Source organism: Falco cherrug, chromosome 11 (genome assembly GCF_023634085.1).
Source record: "Falco cherrug isolate bFalChe1 chromosome 11, bFalChe1.pri, whole genome shotgun sequence".
In the NCBI taxonomy this organism is placed as follows: Eukaryota; Metazoa; Chordata; class Aves; order Falconiformes; family Falconidae; genus Falco; species Falco cherrug.
In genome coordinates this window covers 19,014,448-19,034,693 of record NC_073707.1, presented here as the reverse complement: position 1 = coordinate 19,034,693, position 20,246 = coordinate 19,014,448, and the positions used below count along the sequence as shown (strand labels likewise).

The following is a 20,246-nucleotide window of genomic DNA, read 5'->3' as shown; positions in this document are numbered from 1 at the left end:
CTAAAGGCTTCAGAGCGTACAGACAGCTGTGACCGCCTTCCGCATAGAGGGTCAGGGTGCTTTCCCTGCATGTGTGGCACTGTAACAAAGCTCATCGTTTTCCTTTTTTTTAATGGTTATGGCAGACGCCTGCACTGTTCAGGAGGAGCATCATTACAGCTGTTAAGTCTGGGAGAATTTAATCTGTTCTGTGGGTATACAGATGGAACTACATGGGGTTTAGTCTGGGTTGAAGTTAATGTGAGGATTCTGGCATCTTTATTTCAGGTTTTGGTATTTCAGCTTTTAATAAATTTGAAGTTAATATTTTAGTGCACATAAAATGCAGAATAGCTTCTCAGTAATTATTTTTTCACTGTTAGTCAGAAGTTTATACTGGGCTATGCAATTTCACAATGAAGTTCTCCTCTGTTAGCTGCTATCATTACAATCCCAAGAAATTAACTTCTTCGTGATTTCCAAAATACACAGGTACCTGAACAAAGTCCAGTGTAAGTATAGTGTAATAGGGCTTTTTTAAAAAGCAAGTTTTAATTAATTTTTTTTAATAATTCTGACCTGTAATGGATTATCTCATTTAGAAAGCATTCAATTCAAATTCAATTTGTGTTGAGGACCTTTTAAAATAATACATTATTTCTACACATTTTTTATTGCTGAATATGCTGTTGCCACAACTGATGTCAGTGACAGTATAACTTACAGCAGAGATACGGGAGACTGAAACTGCAAAGGAATAGTGGTGACAAAAGGTAGAAATAAAGTATCGTTTTCTATTCAGCCTTCCTTTTAAATGGAGGAAAGGTATTCCACATTTATAAGGATTATATTGTTGCTTTTCAGACGTGATTCAAAGATACATATTGAGAGAAGGAAAGTATAAAACATAGTTGTGTCATTAGGAATTCTAGTTCCATTCAAATAGGAAATGTTCTATTTATGATCCTTAGAGAGAGCCTTCAGATCATGAACAGCATTTCCATTTGTGGAGAAAAATGTAAGAATAGTTTTCTGAAGGTCTGTATAAAAGGAACATTCTTTTTTGAACCCTTTATTCATTCGATTTTGGGGCACATTTAAAAAATCATTGAAGAATTAATAGAAGCTCTGTGAAAAATAACATTTAAAACCCTCAGTGAAATTCCAATGTTTTTTTGCAGTATTCACAGTTTCATTTTTAAGTGAAATAAGTTGATTTCAATAGGTCTGAACTCATTAGTTACATATACCACAAGAAGGACCTGCTTTTCCTTTCATTCACTCCAGGGTGGATGAAGAGTGAATTCACAGACCTTGGTGGCATTACTGTGCATAGACCTGGGAAGGGAATGGGTGAGCAGAGTATCTGCTGTCATGTGCAAGGGATATTTTTTTAAGAGACAAGGATCTCAGTTTCTGGATTTGAATGTACTCTAAACCTGGATATTAGAATATTTCTAAGTGTTTTGAACACTTGAACTTCTAAAACATTACATGTGTGAGGTTATTATCTTTATGCATGCTCATCCTATGGACAGGGGCATGAAAATATCAGTGAAAAGTAGGCTTTTTGCATCTCCTACTGTATTTACAGTTTCATAATCTGAGGATGTTGCACCTTTGCACTGGTGGAAAAGGGACCACACTGATGAGTGATGATGATGATGCAACAAACATGTCAACAATGATGTCAATGCTGCATCACAGCATATTTGTCTTTTGAAGTCTTTGAAATATACTAGCATATCTTGATTTTTGTAGCAGGTTGATTAGATTATGGACTAACTCTGGTAGGAACAGAGATGCTCTGACCTGTATCACTTCTGGATGTGAACTGGTTGATCATTGTGACACTGAACTGTACTTTGTGGCCTCACTCACTCATGTCAGCAGCAGCACAGGGATCTGCAGGGATGACACCTGGTTACTCCTCAGCTGTTTTCCATTTTTCATCATTACAGTCTTTATGCTGGTGCTCATGGCCTAATGTATCAGTGTATTAAAAAGAAATGTGGATATTTGATTTTTCCCCATGAAGCTAGGGGAATTCGGAGTTTATTTAAAGCAATGTACTTCATACTTTTTTTAAGAATTGCAGGGTTAAGCATCTTAGGTCTTCTGTTAAACATAGAAAGAAAACACTTAATTGTTTGCCAATAAACTGGTATGCTTTGTTCTAAAAAGATTCGAAGAAAAATTTTTAGGTGTTTTGCAATATTTCCCTATTTCCTGGCTAAGCTGCATATATTAATTTATTAATAGCAAATTCTCTGTTTTCTGTGGTTGCAAAATTTACTGTGAGTAGCCTAGCATCCTTCCTGTAAAGGACAGGGATGCAGTCCCATTCTCAAAAGTGGCGTTCGGCTGTTTCCTCTCCTCTTGTGGTAAAAAACTATGCAGCTGTAATGCAGCTGTTGTGACTGCAATGGGGAGCACAGAGACAACCTGCTTCAATGCACAGCCCACATCTGTCCTTGGAAAAATTCAAAGTGACAGGAAGCATGCTGAGGCCATATGTCAGCAAAGCCGAGTTCGGAACAGGCTGCGTTGTAAGCAGAGGTTTAATTTCTAGCACAGTTTTTGAGGCACTTGAGTCCACAACATTAAGAACAAGTTTCCTTCTCTGAATTACCACTATGTGTCAGCAGTTGGTTGAAAACTTTGAGCAGAATCTTCCCCAGAAGTGCGTGTTTAACTCTCTCACAGCTGTCAGGACTTACGGTACTTCATTCATTTTTGTGTACAAGTTACCTGCCTTGTATGTTAAAGAATCCGGAATGTCTAAGTGCTGCCTTTGCTGGGCCTTTGGAGCTGTGATATGCACTGAAGGGACATTCCTCTGTGAGGGGTCTGGTATCTCCAGTATCACTCCTGGGAGACCTGGCACGTGGACAATACATTGTCTTTAAAACTCTTCATCAGTTCTTGATCCCTTTTGAGTTTTGGAGCACTGAAATGAATTGCTTGTTTGAATGTATTGAGTGAAACAATAGCTTAATATGAGAAAGATGGCAGCTTTTTGATGTGATTCTTAACCAAGAAAACAGAATTCTCATTTTCCATTTATTTAATTAAAGGAGCAGTATAAATCAAATAGGAAAAGCTGAAATTGTTCATCTCAGTCCTTGGCTGACCTGCATTAGGCAGACATTAATTTCACAGGATCACAGAACAGTTGAGGTTGGATGGGACCACTCGTGACCGTCCAGTTCAACCCCCTACTCAAAGCAGGATCACCTAAAGCAGGTTTCCCAGGGCTGTGTTCAGTCAAGTTTTAAAAGTCTCCAAGGCTGGACACTCCACACAAAATCTGTGGGCAAGCTGTTCCAGTGTGTTTGGGCAGCGGCACCGTAAAAAAGTCTTTTCTTGTGCTCACATGGAGTTTCATGTGCTTTAATTTGTGCTAATTACCTCTTGTCCCGTTGCTGAGCACTGCTGAGAGGAGCCTGGCTCTGTCGTCTTTGCACCCTTTACACCATCAGGTATATATACTCATAGATGAGTTCCCCCGAGCCTTCACTTCTCCAGCCTGAACAGTCCCAGCTCTCTCAGCCTCTCCTTGTACGACAAATGCTCCAGTCCCTCAATCATCTTTATGGTCCTTCATTGAACTTGCTCCAGTGTGTCCCTGTCTCCCTGTATGTACTGGGAAGCCCAGCACTGGACCCAGCCCTCCAGATCTGGCCTCGCCAGGGCTGAGCGGAGGGGAGGATCACCTCCCTTGTCCCATTGGCACCGCTCTGCCTAACACACCCCAGGACACCGCCGACCTTCCTTACTGTCAGTGCACGTTTACTGGTATTTCTTTGATAGAGCCTTCCATTCTTCACAAAATTCCCAGGTATGTCCAGGCTGCAGAGTTACTCCCCTGTTGTTTTCATGGCTTATTTTTTTTTTTCATAAACATGATTATGATTAAAAATATTCTTATATGCTACAAAACTGCAGTGTAGGCTTATAGTTTTCTCAGTAAAGACTCAGCTTAAACTGTGCAATTAAAGAAAAATCGAAACCACAGATCAATTGTGAGGTGGATTCTATTTATATTTTAACATTGGTAGAATATTTACTGTTCCTTTACAGATTTATTTGGTTTCAGAAATGAAGAAAAGATTCAGTTTGGAGAACACTGGGGATTTTTAGAATTGTTGGAAAAGCCCACCCTTCACAAATGTCACAATGTACCTCCATCATCTGTATAATATGTTTTTATTTTTTGTGTCTGTCCTGGTTCTCTGTAAGAACTTTTTCATAACTGAGGAGCTGGTTCCAAATAACTACACTGGCGTCTTTGAAAATATGTTATCAATCAGTGTTGCGTGGAGGTTTTCTATGTTTTTTGAAAGCAATGCTCAAGTCTGAAGCATTGTGAGTTGTTGCTGACCCTTTGCTTCCTCTCCATGTTTTCTTTCAGTGTCTCAGCCCCAACAGCTTACCTCCTAGCAGAATGTCCTTTCCTGCTTCAATTTCTCCCATATATTCTTTGTTTGATGTTCCAAGCTGCATGGATGACATATCATGGTTAATTGCTCTTCTTCTCTGCATGTATGTAGTTTGATCAGAGGCGCTAGTGAGACGGCACAGAAAAGCTGCGTATCACTGCTTTGCTGTGCCTTGACTTCGTGAATGTCAGTGCTACCAAATGACAGCGTGTGCCATGTTCTGCCTTGGAGTCACAGTTTTGAGTTAACTGGGGTGGCCCTAACACTGCTGAGCTGCTGGGCGCCGTGACCTCCCCCTCAGCTGCACTTGTAACTGTGTGTTTGGTTGCCTGCAGTCCTACAGAGAGCCTTCCTAGTAATGAGTGGTGCTGAGTATCAACAATTCACCTTGCAGTCGGTGGTAAGGCCTCCGATATCTCTCTAAATAATACAGTTATAATTAGGATAGTCCCTGGGTGGTTGTTAATACTTAGTTAAAATTAGCCAAAAATATTTTATATTCTGAGTAATTTATTTCCCTGCCCTTTGTGACATGTTTGGCTCTGGCCAGTATGTTCTGTTTGCATCCTGTGCTATTTTTAGTAATGCCGATTACCCTTCCCCCAACTTCTGTTGCAAAACAGAATGACACGTCTTTTCACTGGTACGTGCTATTTTCACACAGGGGTTCAGTTTCACCAGTGATCAAAAACAGATGGATCAGTCGTGTGTGAGGACTAGTTCAATCTGAGCACTGCCGAGCTAATTGGAGTGGGCTAGTGGATGTGTTCCTTTCTTTTTCTTATACATGTAAATGAAAGTGTCATTTTAAATATAAGCTTGCTATTATATTTAAAGCTTGTCTTTCTGTCTGCTTCCACAGAGAAGAGGCAAAAAAGAACATGTAGTTTCTGACAGGTCTGAATTTGGTGATTTTCTTGGAAGAACCATTTTCTCTGTAAGATGCGTTTCATGGGCTGTTTTGAGTCAGCTAGAGACCTGCCAGAAACAGTGCTGATTCCAGGAGCATCAACAGGCAGCGGAAATCTCTGTTCAGAGCTTCCAGAAATGGCAGGGAGATCAGCCAGGTTCTGTGTTGACATAAGGTTTTTCCCCATCTTTCTGCAGACCGTGTCCCGTATTAGCCAAGCTCTAAACAGCATTAATAAATGCCAAACACATTTTCTGCAGCTGCATGAGAAAGCTGCCCAGAGTGGCTATTTATCACTCTCACTCACTCTGACCCAATCAGACCCACATTACCTGTACAGAAAATCGATTGGAGGGGGATAATTCTTTACAGCTTCTCATGAAAGAAACAGTTAATCATTTATAACCAGACTTGGTCTTTATGGCTGTTTATGATTCTTCTGTTCATGACAGTAGGAACATGTGGGGCCCCAGGAAGCACCAGGGCGCTGAGAATATTTTGAGAGATGCTACTGTAGTGAGAACCTTAAATGCAGGGTAGTTTATAGCATGATTTGTATCAAGTCTCGGTCTTTAAAACTAATAGTAACTATAAGCTTCAGTGCCGATTTCAGATCGGACTAGCAGTGACCTCAGATCCAAACCAGTTTTCAGTGATGGTGCACATCCAGGGTGGGTTTTGAGAAAATTCACAAGAGCATATCACAGCTAACGTAATTTAAATAGTATATGATGCGACCCTTCCTTACTACTGAGGCCATTAAGGCAATAAATGGTTGGATGTGAATCACCTAGCTGGTTTTGTTTTGGTTTGGTTTCCTTAATACAGCGTTCAGACTGTATAAGTTCTAATGCTTTGCCTGTCTGCTATGTGTACAGATAAGTTTAATTATTAAGGCAACCTTTACCTTAAGTTGATTAAGCTTCTTGTGATTTTTTTTTTTTCCCTAGACCTTCCCTGACCCTATCAGTTGCCTTAATAAAAGATGTAATTCCTCTTGACAAACTTGTAGTTCTGTTGATCTATGATGGACTAAGGAGGGTATGACTGAGAACATTAAGTAAAGAGAAATAAAACCTATGGTTAGGCAAGAATAAAAAGGAAGGCATCTTTGAATAAAGCCTTCTTTAATAGTTTTTAGAACTCCATTCTAATACAAGTGCTCAAGGACATAATTGGCAATGTATTTAACAGCAAGTACAGTCTCTTCACAGGTTGGCTTTATCTGAGATTCAGGGAGAACAAAACCATATCTACCAGTGTCTCGGAGCTCAAAAGTGAAAGAGTACTTGATGCCTTGATCGTAAGCCCAGTCATCAGAGCCCCCTGCAGCAGGATCTGTTGATAAAGAAATAAAATAAAGCTTAAGTGGAAAAGTGTGGCTACGCATTGAAATGCGATATACTTTGGAGTCAAGTCACGTAGCCAGAAATGCAGAAAAGACAGATAAAAAGGAAGAATCAGTGAATCAATTGTTTTTTCCTGCTTATGGAAAAGCTTCTGTGATTTTAGGCCATTTGTGAGCTTTGTTCCAGCTGATGTGTGCAAACTAATGTAAACAAGCTAAACTGCTCCCTCCTTGTCAATATTGTGGGGAGCCCATGGGAGGAATGTCCAGGAACAGAGAATGGCATGCTTGCATGGGTTTGTTTAGATAGATTTGGTATCAGAAGCAAATACCCTCTCTCTGGGTAGCTTTCTGAGATTCATACAGATATGAAAGAACTGCAGATCTGGGATATTAGCTCCATCTTTCTTCTGGACAAATGGTATCCTCCCTTTCCAGTACTTTGGTACAATGTAGAAAGTCTCTTTTGCTATGGAAGGAAGGAGCCTCCAGAATTGCTAAGCACCACCAAAATATTTTTAAAGGAATAATCACCATAATACTCTAAAAAATGGGAGAAACTGTTTCTTAAAGGTTTTTTACATTATTTAAGGGAAGAGAAATAGGGAAAAGAGTAGTTTACATATTTAAGTAAATTAGGAGATCTTAAATACAGGAGATACTGAAGCTCTGGAAATCTAGATTTGGCAACCTCAGCTTGGCTTTTGAACTGCAAAGGCCATATCCTGACAGCTGAGTTTCCAAGAAGGGTAGACAAATGGAATTGTCTTAGACTGTAATGCAAAGTAAAAGAAATAATTATCTGTGTGGCTATAGTAGTTGAAGCCAATTCTTTAGGGTTCACATAATCTTTTCACTTTGACTTGGAGACACTGAAAATGCAGAAAGTTGAGATTTTTATGTTTAAATCTAAGCTGTGTGTGATTTAGGAATTCACGCTTTGCACATGAGTTCCTAAACACTTGGTCACATCACTTTACCTTCCGGGGTGGGGTGGGGGGGCGGCGGCACACTCCCTGGGATCTTTAAGGAATATATCATCCCATATTTTAGAAATGACAGATGACATGTATACCTCTGAGTATATGCATGTGAAGAAAGAAGGGGACTACTTAGGAAGGGGAACAACAGTCAACTAGAAAACTGCATTTGATAGTCTTAGTAGCGCTTAATATAGATGGCTAGTATGTTTAGGCCAGTACTTACAGATTGTTGTAGCTCCTGGGCCATATGTATATTTGGTATTATACAAACTGGCCAGCTGTTTGCATGCAACACGAGCAACAGAGTTCTGTAGGAAAAGGAGAATGATAAATGCAGATTTTCAGAAGCTTTCGGAGTGAATCTAAGCAAATACATTGTTAAATAAACTGAAGAGCCATGCTTGAGAAGTTTTTATTTGACAACTGTTGTTCACCTCTCGGTATGACTAGATCCCAGTAGCTGAGAAGACACAGCTTGTTATGTTGTGAAGAGCTTATCAGTAAAGAACTCGCTCTCCAAGCTTTAATGGAGTATTGTCCAGTCTGTGTATTGCTGTCTCTATGTACAGCTATTGTCCAGTATAGTTTGGATAGGTAAGGGGACAATAGGTAACAGGATTTTCTGTATTTAGAAGAAATTTGTACACGATTAAAACTAAATAAGGAATCTTAATTAGAGATAAGAGAATCTAAGAGAATAGTAGTAACTTCATACAGTAAATTGTGAACATGCAACAGCCTTTTCCTTCTATTCAAGCAGTATAAATTCAGAGCAGAGTCAGCTTAGTCAGTGGAGTTGAACGCTGATACAAGTGGAAGCAGATTAAGGTCTTATAAATATTAACAGCCAGAAAAGGCATAAATTACCCTGGAACCATATGTAGGATCATTAATTTCAATTCATTTCCTGTGCACAGAGGGACTCATTCAACTCCCACTGATTTCAGTGAGGGTTGGATCAGGCCCATCAATAGTACTATGAAGCTTTATATGTTTGCATCAAGGAAAATTACAGACTTTTCTTTGGAACATGTGGTATTTTCAGTTCTTCATTATACAGCATGTTGGTAATAAAACATGAAAACTATTACTAACAGATGATAAATATGAATGATTTTTGAAAGCAGATGTTCAGTATAAGAATAAGCAATGGGTTGCCATATCTTTTGTTATAGCTTGCAGCTGAATGGCTTAATATTCCAGGAATTTCCTCAAGCTCCTTCTTTCTCTGTAGGTTATACTCTGGCTTACTTCCCAGTGGAAGATATATATTGAAAAATATTCTCTTTTCATCCTTACGCTTCAAGTGTTTCTGTGAATTACTTGAAAAGGCAAATTGGACAATGTGTTTGGAAAATCTTAGTTAAGTAAGAGAGCTTTCTCAACTTCTGCAACACAGCATCAAAATGTTTGTTGCATTAGCACTGACCACCTATTTTACTGCAGAACAGCAAATGTCTCCCCATTCCCAAATGTTGGATTTTGAACATCTAGAATTATGGGAGTTTGCTGTAGGAATTTGTGGTCATTCAGCATGCTAAGAATATTTGAACAAGGCAGAGCAGTATTTGAAGCTTGTCCTTCCACCGATAACATTGGCTTTACCTAACGGGGCGCTTGGCTTCTGGACTCTCTGTGGTCCAAACAGAAGCAATTGTAGGGAGAATGTTGTTACTTTGCATTTCACAATGTTGGATTCTGAGCGACTGTGATAGCTGAACTACCAGCTGCCCCAGTGTGGGTTTTTCTTTTGTTTGGTTGGGGTTTTTTAACCCCTTAACAAGCTGATTTTTCTAAAATTCATAATAATTTTTAACACATTTTGAGGGAATTGTAGAGGTTGGAGACTACTGATAGCAATACCATGTTTTCTTTAGTCCTCTTCTGTTTATATCTTCATTTAATCAGCAGCTGAGATTGAGTCAAATCTCTCAATAGTAAATGAATTTTTTAAATGTAAACTAACTCTTCCTCTTTTCAAATATATGTGAAGTGGATATTAAATTTGAAAAGGTAGTCTGATACTACAGATGGACCTGTTGGTAACTAGTATGTGCTCTCTCTTTAGTAAAAACTGTGTGTTAGGGACAATAGAACAGCAGAGCTGCCCTTTTAGAAGAATAGGGCATTTCTTTCACTCAGCTGCCAGATGATGGCTTTAAATCATACCGGAACACATACCAGAAAAAGTATGTCAGGAAATCTTTTTACCTGAGGGGTTTTTTATTATTGGCCAGGTAGCTGTAAAAAGAGGTATTTGTAGAAAGAGCAGTTGAGATTTCCAGCTGTTAAGAGCCTGGAACACAGATAAACAACCTCCTCAAGCTCTCCAGGCTGGAGATCGAGGTGGTATTTTAAATGACCCTCTCTAAGTGAAAAACATGACTGAGCATTTATGACTTCATCATGAAATAAAACTGAAGTTTTGAGATCAGATTTTTTTTTCCTTTAAGTGACTCTCTACCATTTGCTTTTCTAATAATTTAGAGTACAAAACCCAAAGTAAAAAAAAAATAAAAATTCAACTTTATAGGAACTAAAGTCACCTTTAAATAATAATAATAAAAAATATAAACCAGCAAGAATAATAAAAATTAAGTAAATAAGTGTGAGTATAAATACAAAATATGAGGAAAATTTTTTTCTTTTTAAAAAAGTAGTACAATTACCATTTGTAAAAGTAACATGGAGATTTATGCACAGGTATATAAATAATGCCCAACATTTTCCACATGGGCAAGTGATATTTAGCATTTGAAAAGTGGTTTGGATTTTCAAGCCTGTAAGTTATTTGGAATACGTCTGGAAAGAGAAATGTTGGTATCTTTTTGACCTTTGAGGATGTTCTTTTCTGTTGAGTGATTTTCTAGATCTTTGCACAACTGGGTTAAGTGAATTGTTGTGGTTTGTTTGGAGTTTGTTGGTTTTTGTGTTTGGGGGGGAAGTGTTGGTTGTTTTTTTACTACTAATAATACCTTTCTTGCAAGGAAAATTTTGCTGAGAGCTATAGTAGCAGAAAAACAACTGGTGCCGTGAAGCGTGCCCTGAAGTCCTAGAAACAACTCCAAATTAATACCTTGTAACTGGAAGCAGAAATGGCTTTTCAGCTTCTGACTTGCAGCTGAACTGGCAGGGCTGGTCATTTCAGCAGAAGGTAGTATTCCCTGAACTGATCACCCATCTGTGTTTACACAGCAATTACGAATATTTTCCTTGATCTTGTGTACAGAGTGCATGGGCTGGTGATACAGCAGAGTTCTGTTCTCAGTTCCCATTATCTTACATAATTCACAACCTTTAAACCTATCTTCCATTAAAAGCTAATAACTGAAAAAATATGTTATGGCCTCTTCTCACCACATCTGGAGTTTTGACCTAATAAGATAAATTATTAGGCTAAGCATCTTCTGTGTGATAATAGGTAATATTTTGGGGAGCATGTCCCTCATTTTACTCTTGTATCATCAGGCTAGATTTGCCAGCAAATTGCAGCTGTTTAGAAACACTTCAGGGATGTTGATTACACAGCTGCTGCATGTGGACAACTCCTTTTGCCCTCACAGTCTGACAGTGATCTGCAGAAGCCTTTTCACTAATTGATGGACCTCTTGCTCTCTTCCCTCACTGGACTGCAAACTGATTTGCCCAAGGCTGAAAACTGCATTTTCACTTCACCTCAGTCTCATGTGCCACTTATGTGATCCTCAGCTTCCTCTGGAGTGAAAGGCTGTAAATGAGATACTTGCAAAGTTAGCTTTAGCCAAGTGAAGTTAAATTTCTGAGGCTCCTTGTTTTGCTAATACAGATTCCCCTCAAAAGAGTCCAACTGGTGGACTGATGTACAACTTGGTTCCTGATTCTGTTGTTGCTTATAGTTAAGCATATCCCCCAAGAGTCCAGGGAATCCGGATAACTGGAGGACTTCACTATTTTGCTTCTTTTTTCTTTGCAAGCATGTTTCTCTGTGGCAGTCTTACAGAGTATTTAAGAAATTGATCCCTGTTGAGAGGGTTTCCAGTGTGACTTGAGTTCAGGTAAATGTGCCCTACACCTGTTGGAGATTTGTTTTTCAGCCAGATTTGTACATCAGCTTCATCTGGAGGATGCTGCTACTAAAAATCATCCTTTTCACAACTGTAAGACTGTCAGTACAGAACAGTTCTGTTGTGGGACATCTGTTGCGGCCAACTTGGTGGAGCAGCTGTCAAGCTAATTCCAAATACTGTTTTTCTGCCTCCTTTGCAGTTTGTTGTGCTTCCCAGTTGACTTAAACAACATTTACTTGTAACAAGTAGTACAGTCACAGGAGTTTGCAACAGCACAGATACAACAGCGTAGGTTGCAACTCCTCACTGCTATGTCCAAGTCTCTTAGAGGATAGGGTTTTGGCTGTTCAAATATTCTTACCCACGGGTCTTCATGTATCTTAAACATTCAGGACCCTGCTCCCAGGCATCAGGTTAAATAATCAGACTGATATTCAAAAAGTCATGCAATATATTTGAAATTCACTCTTGCAGGCTGCACAGACTCCAGGCATATCTTTACTTTCTACTATATCCTATTTTAAGCACTCAAGAGGAAATGAAATGCTAGACCAATGCAATATGAAAGGTTAATTTCAGTGAGCTGAAACAATAACCAGTGTGGCCAGTATGCATTCAAGTAATAAAAACTGAAATCCTGTGTCTAGAAAATTATCTTGTGTTGTAGATGAATATTCTGCAGCCTGCCAAACTGTAATAATATACATACATTAATCTGGCAGTGAGTATGAGCTGGCTGCAGACATGTATTTGGCACTGAGTTTGTTATTTAACTGGGAGATGGAATTGAACCTGAAAAGGAAGGAAGGGCATGACGCACATTCCTCTGCTCTATCAAATTGTAGTTCAGAGCCAATTTGGATACAAATAAGAATTGATAAAGCTAGATTTGTCTGCTGAGAATGAGGAAAGCATAGGGTGACTGAATAGGAAGCTAAGGCCAAAATATGAACTGATTAAAAAGTATGGGCTGAACTGTTTATGAAAAGTGGGATTAAATACAGAGTTCTTTATTGCCAGAGGACAAAAATGTGAATAGTAAAATGAAGATGAAAAGAACCTTTTTGGGGCGTGGGGAGATACTGGTCTTGCCAAGCACGTTTTTAAATTGTGAAAAGCTAATGCTTTTGTTCTCTGTAGGAGATGGATTCAAGTGTGTGTTCTGTGTGCAGGGTAACACACCAGGGTATAGTAAAGAATGAGTCAATAGGATTATGGAGCAGGGAAGATGTGGTTCACCAAAAGGAGTACATATTTCTTTCAGGGTGTCATCCCAAGAATATTGTGTAACTTCTGAGAAATTCCTGACCTAGATTTTACTGTCTTGGGTGTTTTTGTTTTTGTTGTTCAAGTATTGTTTGGATAACAGTGAAAGTTTTGTGCAACATCTGAGGGGGACAAAACAACAACCCTCAATAAAGGGAGAAAAGTTTTTGGGAAAATCCTTGTAAGCTGTGTGGTTGAGATTGAGGATCCTCTTGTGTCTAAGGAGAAGAGTGGGAAGGAAGGAACATACATGACTTTCATCATGTTTTATACTCCAGAGCCAGGGGTAGTTGAGGGATAGTTCTAATCCCTGACTCAGAGTAAGTTACAGTAACTTCGAGGTTGTTCTGATTTGCTGTAGCAATGCAGTGGAGCATACAGGATGTCTGGGATTTGCAGAGTGCCCTGTTCTACCTGAGAAAGCAAAACCAGGACAGTTTTATGCCTTCTGGTGATTTCTTAAGGCTGTGAACAGCAAAAGTGTTTTGATCTGCAAGGACATGCTGTTCAGTACACTCGCAGGAAAGGGATATATAAGTATTCCCCAGATCTTTCTCTTCAGCAGACTTCGATCTCAAATTACCCAATTTTTGTGCCCTTCTATATCTCAGACATCGGAATGCAGCATAAGCCGCACAATATTATGCTACTTTAATTAAATACAATGGAACAAAATGTTGTTAATAATAAGCAGTCGTGAGGTTTTGTTTAAGCACATGTCCAGTTGCTCACTGAAACAGATAAGAAATTGCAACTATGTTTCCTTTAATTTATTAGATGTGTCAGAATAAAAATAACAGCTAAGATAATGGCACTATACATTTTGCTTCTTCATTTGCAAAATGCTTCATGATCCTTTTATATGCCCAAACAATTTCTGTTAAAAATTGAGATTCTAATTGTTCAGCATTTCTCTAAATTCTGACCTAGACATGAAACACAACTGGCATAAAAAATAATACCTCTTTTTGTAGCTGCCTCACTTCAAGCAAGCACAAATGTTGATTGAAAATCTTAAATTTTCTTTAGTCACAGATTAAATGAATATGGTTTAGTTATTTGAACTAACCTGAAAAGCTGCACTTTCAAACCTGACCCAGAGCCTGTTAAGTCAGTCGTTCTATTTAATTCACTGCCATTGGAGTGAATTAGGCCCCCTCTGTTTAATTATCCCAACTACCGGCAGTGTTGATTGGATGATATCTGATCTCATTCTCCAAAAGAAGGATTTTTGGCAAGGAGTCTTCCCTTGTTAAAATCAGATACTGCACATGTTTAACACCTCTGGGATCCTGCTGTCTTTTTGTTGGGATCACCAATAGAGGAAATATTTTCCCTTAATTAAGATGTGAAAAACACTGATAAGGTCACCTTGTCGTGGTGGTGAGATTTGTCATTACTTTGTAGTAGAAAATAATGGAACTCCCTCTGGGATCAGTGTGCCTGATTTAAAATAGAGGATAAAGTGATATTGGAAAGACTAACTTACAAAGTGAAATCAAATGGTTGAAGAGAACTATATAACCTGCATTCCTGAGCTATTTATTTTTGATGCTGAATGGTAATAGCAGAATTGTCCTGTAGGGCGGGACAGTTTTTATTGATAAAAATTGCAGAACCTTAGTATGGGTGATTCATTAAATTTTACTGTGTTTTATAATAGAACATTGCTAATATACAATTTTAATTTCATAAAGGAATTTTAAAACCTAGAAAAGCACACAGGTTCATTCTTATTCTTAAGGATTGTTTTAATAATGAGCTGTCAATGTAAACTTTTTCCATTTAATACTGTGAGAAACATGCTGTACTTTTAGTTATGTTTCATCACATTTGCTCTTGATTCAAAAAATTGGGCAGAACGTCATGCAAATTTTTAACACATGGGAACTTTGTGATCTTGACAACAAAGCAGCTTCAAGGGGTTTGTGTTGTTTTATTACTTTAGACTGAACTGCAATGTGTGAAATGTGAAGCTTTTATAAAAATTGAAGACAAGAAATTACTGCAGTTCCCTGGCATAGATACAACTAAAAATTTCTGGAAATATAAATCAAGAAAACAAAATCTTCATCTTAATTTCATCCTCTCTTTAAAGCTGTAAAAAATGTAACACGGAACTTCACTGTTGGCCTGAGTTTGTGTTTGTGCTTCAGAATGGTGACATCTATTTGGGAGCACTCATAAATCTGTCAGACCTGCACAGCAGAGCAACACACAGTGTTGTTGCCTTGGACTTTTGGCAGCATTCAAGAAAGCGGGGGAATCAAGACTTGTTTGTTTTGCTATGTTGTTTTCCCTGCCAACAGCTTCTAAATGCTAATATGCCAGAGAACTGAAGTAATTTTATTATTCATGACTGTTGATTTTTGGCCTTATAAAATGTTTATGAATTTTGTACACATTTAATAGTTGTAACCCCTCTCTCTGTTTTTAAAGATAAAAAATATACATTCCAGACCTTTGTTATCTTACTTAAATGGCATTAGAGTGTGGCCTTTCTCTAGGATGAATAAAAGCAGCGTTGTCCTTTAAAACACCACATTAATCCTCTCTTCTTCCAAATAAAAGGTGTGTTTGAGTCCATGCCTGTTCAGAAACGCCTCAGATATGAAAATTTTATCTGGTTTGTGTCTAACTGGTTTTAATTATACTTTTGAACAGAAACTGCCTTATTGTCCTGAACCTGTATTTATAGGAGTTTCACCAGTTTACTTCAGTAAGAACTTCAGTAAGAACTAAGGTTCGGTAGGAAAAGGTAGGCAGATCCTTGTCTACTATTGATGATATCAGTTCAGTCATTTCATAGTTATTACAATCTATCAAGCTGTTAGCTTGAGTTAGAGGGCATAATGTTCTATGTAATGTATTAAAGCTACATACACAGCAACCTCTTCAGTTGGGAAGAAGCAGTGCTGCACAGCATAGTGGATTTCTGTGTAGCACGACTGGAAGACAAACCTGACCTTGTGGCAAATTCATTGTGTATGTGGAAATTAAAAAAGGCTCTAAAGTTTATCCTGTGCTTGAACTATCTTGAAGTCATCATGGTTTCCCTTGTTCTTGCTATGAAAGACAAGGATTTTCAAAAAACTGTCAGTACAGATTCTTTCCAGATGTTAAGGAAACTGCTTCAAGTTAAATGGACCTAAATAGCAAGTGATGATTTTTACTTATTCTTTTCATTATGTCAAAATGACAAAAAGACTTACCAGTTCCTCGTAATTCGATGGTAATTTGTAATTATATGAATAAGGAAACAGTAGCAGCTGGGAATAGGAGTGAACTGTCAAGTATGCCTTGATTGTAGAAAGATGTTCACGAATAAAATCAGCCAAAGCCTTGGTCTCCTTTTCAGACTCAGGTGCAGAGCCACAGTAGGTGGAATCACAGGGGTTTTTTGAGGCCCCAACAGCTGGGAAGAAAGGTGAATTTAGTTAGTATTTAATGAAAAAAGTTGGTTGTTAGGAGAGTCATGTTAAACTGCTTTTGTAGATAAGCCTTGGAAATCGTAGTGACACACATGCTGTATCAGAGAAGAGAATGTTTTATTGCATAGTTAAAACACTGGGCAACATGACATAGCATTAAATAAATATGCCCTCTGCAGTGTGCATAGTTGGAAGAACGTGAGTATTGATGTAAAGTCCTATGTTATGTGACTTGGGATACCGATTTGCTTCAGTACTTCACAGCCTGCTCCTTGCGTATCTCCTCTGTTTCTAGGATGCTTCCAGGAAACAGCCAAGTGGAAACCACTCGAGAGACCCCTCTCCCCATAGTGAAACCAACCAAAAGGAAACTCTTTTGGCTTCTTTTCTGAACTCAAAGAAGTGTGTGTGTGTGTATATATATGTGTATACATCTGTGTAAGTGTATATAAGTATAAGTGTATGTAAGTATATATAAGTGTATATGTGTGTATATACATGCATGTATGTGTGTGTATATATATGTTCATAGAAGTAGCCATACCAATGACACTAGTCTGTTTTTTGCCCAAAACAGCTCCAAGAATTGAACACCAGCTACTCCACAATGCTATACTGGCGGTCTTGACTCAAGCTTGAGCTGGACCAACCATCAGGTAGGGAAAATCCATAATTAAGTGTTTTGGCTATTACATGTCTGTATGATCACTTATAGATACTGTTAGGAGACACTTACTGCACCAGCCAGCATTAAAATTCCTGTTGGGATCTGTACCAATGCAACGCCTACCAGCATTTTTAGAACGTGTCTTTCTCCACATGCGGTCCTGAAATAGAATGGTGAAACATAGATCAAAACTAAGAGAAAGATCTAACGGTTGGCTTTTCCAGCAATACTCTTCTTGAGAAAGAAGAACGTACTTACATTTGTCCAAGTGTAAACGTAACCATCAATGTTAAAAACAGGCAAAACATAGAAGTCCAATCTGTTGAGAAGTGTGGTCATGACAGGATCTTTTCCATAGGTCTTAACAGCCTAGTTGGAGAAAAGTAGAAAAAGCTGATGATGCCTTCAGAGATCTGTATCTCCAGTGTGTATTTAAAGGCCTGGGTCTGGATCAGGAATTAGTGAATGGGGTGGGCAAAGTCATCCAGGTCACTCCATCACATGAGATGACAGCTTTGTGAAATGGGGTGGGCAAAGTCATCCAGGTCACTCCATCACATGAGATGACAGCTTTGTGAAATTACATATACTTAGACAACTCACAGTGACCCAAACCACATTGCTGTTTGTTAGAAAGTCATCTCATTCTGGTAGATATTATATGGTGAAGCAATGTTGATTTTGAAGAGGATAATAAATCACTGAAAAGAGATTTCCATCAACTAGCTTCTTGTTTACAGAGAGCAAAGTTCCTGTCCATATGTTCTCCCTACATTCTGTCACCTTAAAGGTTTGGGTTTAATTTATGCAAGAAGGAAAAATCATTATATTATTCCCATTTTTTAAATTTGTTTTTCAGAGAAATGTCATCAATGACCGATTATAGACAATAGTTCCAAAATACATCCTTACACATTTCCAGTCATAATGCTGTGGACGCACATATTCATAGGGAGGCAGATTTTCCCCTGCACTTTTCCAGACATATATATTGAATAACAGACATAAGAACTGCTTCCATAAACCTGTATATCCTGATTGTTCATAGCCTGGCAGTTTGTATGTTTGTTCACAGATACGTATCAGTGTCAAGGGAGCATGCAACGATCATGGGAATTTGCTCTAAGTATGTTGCAGCCATGCTTCCTTTACATGGACGTGAAGGATAACACAGGGAGCAATGCAATGGAGAAAGGCATCTTTTGTCCTGTAACTAGCAAGTGGGAAGGTTGTGTTTAGAATCTAGAAGAGCAGTTTCAGATCACTAGAACTTACTGTTTCCTGGTTTTTTGTTGGTTTTTTTTTTTTATGCTTGGGTTGTTCTGTTGTTGGTTGTTTTTTTTTTTTTGGTTGTTTTTTTTTTTGAGATACATATAACAATCCATGTTGCTTGTGTTTTTCTCTAGTTTTGCTTTTCTTTTATGTCTAGAAGCAATCCCAGGTGAACCGCTGATGACACTTAGAGGACTATGCTTTTAAAACACTTCTGCCTGTCCACACTTGGATCTATTGAGCAGAGCCCACTGCTGGTGTCAGGTATACCCATGAGTTAAGTGACCAGACAGTGAAAATGACAGCTGTAGTGACGTGAATTGCTAAGAGAAAAATGGTAGCACATACTGTCTGCAGCCTTATTAGGAGATAATGAAATCACATTCCCATTGACTCCACTGAGATGTCACTTCCAATTTCCCCTCCTTCCTACGCAAAACCACATGGCTGTCTGATAAAACAGATTATACTTGCCACCGATGGCTCTGCCAGCATGGCTCACTCACATACTTTGGCTTTCCTTTACTTGGGTTTTAAATTCCAGCTGATGCCTCTGGTTTTGTTTTGGTTGGAGTTTTTTGCTGTTGTTTGGATTTGTTTTGTTTTGTTGATTGTTTTCATCTTCAAGCAGGAATTCTTACAAAATTTGGGATTAAATCAATGAGTCATTCTGCTAAACTGAATGATCTTCCCCTGCTGAGGGGGAATATACCTCTTCTCTGTAGAGAAGACTATGCAGCATTTGATTGGTCCCACCTGCTTTGTATTGATGGTGAGGAGAAGGAAAAGACAAAGGAGATAAAATTGTTTAATTCAAGGCCTAAAGTATCCCAGCTTGAAGTGAAGCTAGTTTTACCTGTGCAGCTCTTTCCTCAATATAGTTTAATGTTTTAGAAACTATTCCATACAATTTGAAGTGGAAGCTCAAAGGGGTGTATATGCATTTCACTCTTCCTGAGTGGAGTTCAGGGAGCTTCATCTATAGTCTTCCTTCTCTCTTGGGTACATTTCCTCTGTGCACTCTGTGCTTAGCTGAGGGTAGGTTCCCACCCTGTCTGTTGTGCTGTTGAATTTCCTTATTCCCTACTCCTTACCACTATGTAAAGGACATGACTATGTTTATAGTGTTACTAGACTTCTTTGCTTATCTCTCACCTTTCTCTGGCTACAGGTGTAAAAAGGAGTTTATAGACTGGTAATAACCTTTGCAGTGGTCAGTCCCTCTTACACGTGCTTTTACATAGTCTTAAGCTGCTGAAAGATTGCAGGTCCAACCACTAAGATCTGGTTTAACTAGTTACACCCTCACCACCTGAGGTGAGAGAAGGAATGTGCAGACAGGTATTTAGAGGTAAAAAAGCAATCTGCAGTGACCTCAGCTTTTGCTGCTCACTAAGATTTTCTTAAACATAGTTGCAATTTGTAAGATTTTTTTTATCATTAAGCTTACTGACTTCTTTCACAAACCACTGGCAGAAAGCAGGGGAGATCCACTCTCTTGCATGGAAACCACAATCCATAAAGATGGCTTTCTTATTTGGATGACTTTTTCCCATCTAGGTAAAAAGACAAGAAAGAAAACAGGTCTTGAACAAAATAATTTGTATTCAGAACAAGTCAGCTTGCTGACCTAACCAGTCAAACTTTATACAAATACAGCATTCCTTGATTAAATGGAAATCTATAGAGTGTTCTCAGCTGTAGCTGACCATGATATTCAAGCTAAAATAACAAACTTCTAATAATTTCATTTTTATTAATGTAGATAAGCTCCCCCCCATCCCCTCCAATTATTTCATTATTCTGCAGTGTTGATTTATTTCCTGTAGTGTTTCTTAAAAGCTGATCTTGTTTGCTTCAATAATGTATTATTGTAAATGCTTATGCAATTTTGGGCACGTA

General features: G+C 38.5%; 1 protein-coding gene across 2 annotated transcripts in view; it reads right to left on the bottom strand.

Annotated features, from left to right (window-relative positions):
- Window positions 1-6,441: 6,441 nt before the first annotated feature.
- The window catches only part of CPB1 (carboxypeptidase B1), a 66,876-nt gene continuing 53,071 nt past the window's right edge, over window positions 6,442-20,246 (bottom strand). For both annotated transcript variants that reach the window (XM_027811831.2, XM_005443652.3), the window contains exons 6-11: window positions 19,799-19,900; window positions 17,331-17,441; window positions 17,142-17,232; window positions 16,187-16,389; window positions 7,886-7,970; window positions 6,442-6,669 (exon numbers count right to left, since the gene is read on the bottom strand). In XM_027811831.2, coding sequence (XP_027667632.2) covers window positions 6,482-6,669; window positions 7,886-7,970; window positions 16,187-16,389; window positions 17,142-17,232; window positions 17,331-17,441; window positions 19,799-19,900 — 780 coding nt within the window. In that variant the 3' untranslated portion in view covers window positions 6,442-6,481. The remainder of the gene's footprint in view (window positions 6,670-7,885; window positions 7,971-16,186; window positions 16,390-17,141; window positions 17,233-17,330; window positions 17,442-19,798; window positions 19,901-20,246) is intronic.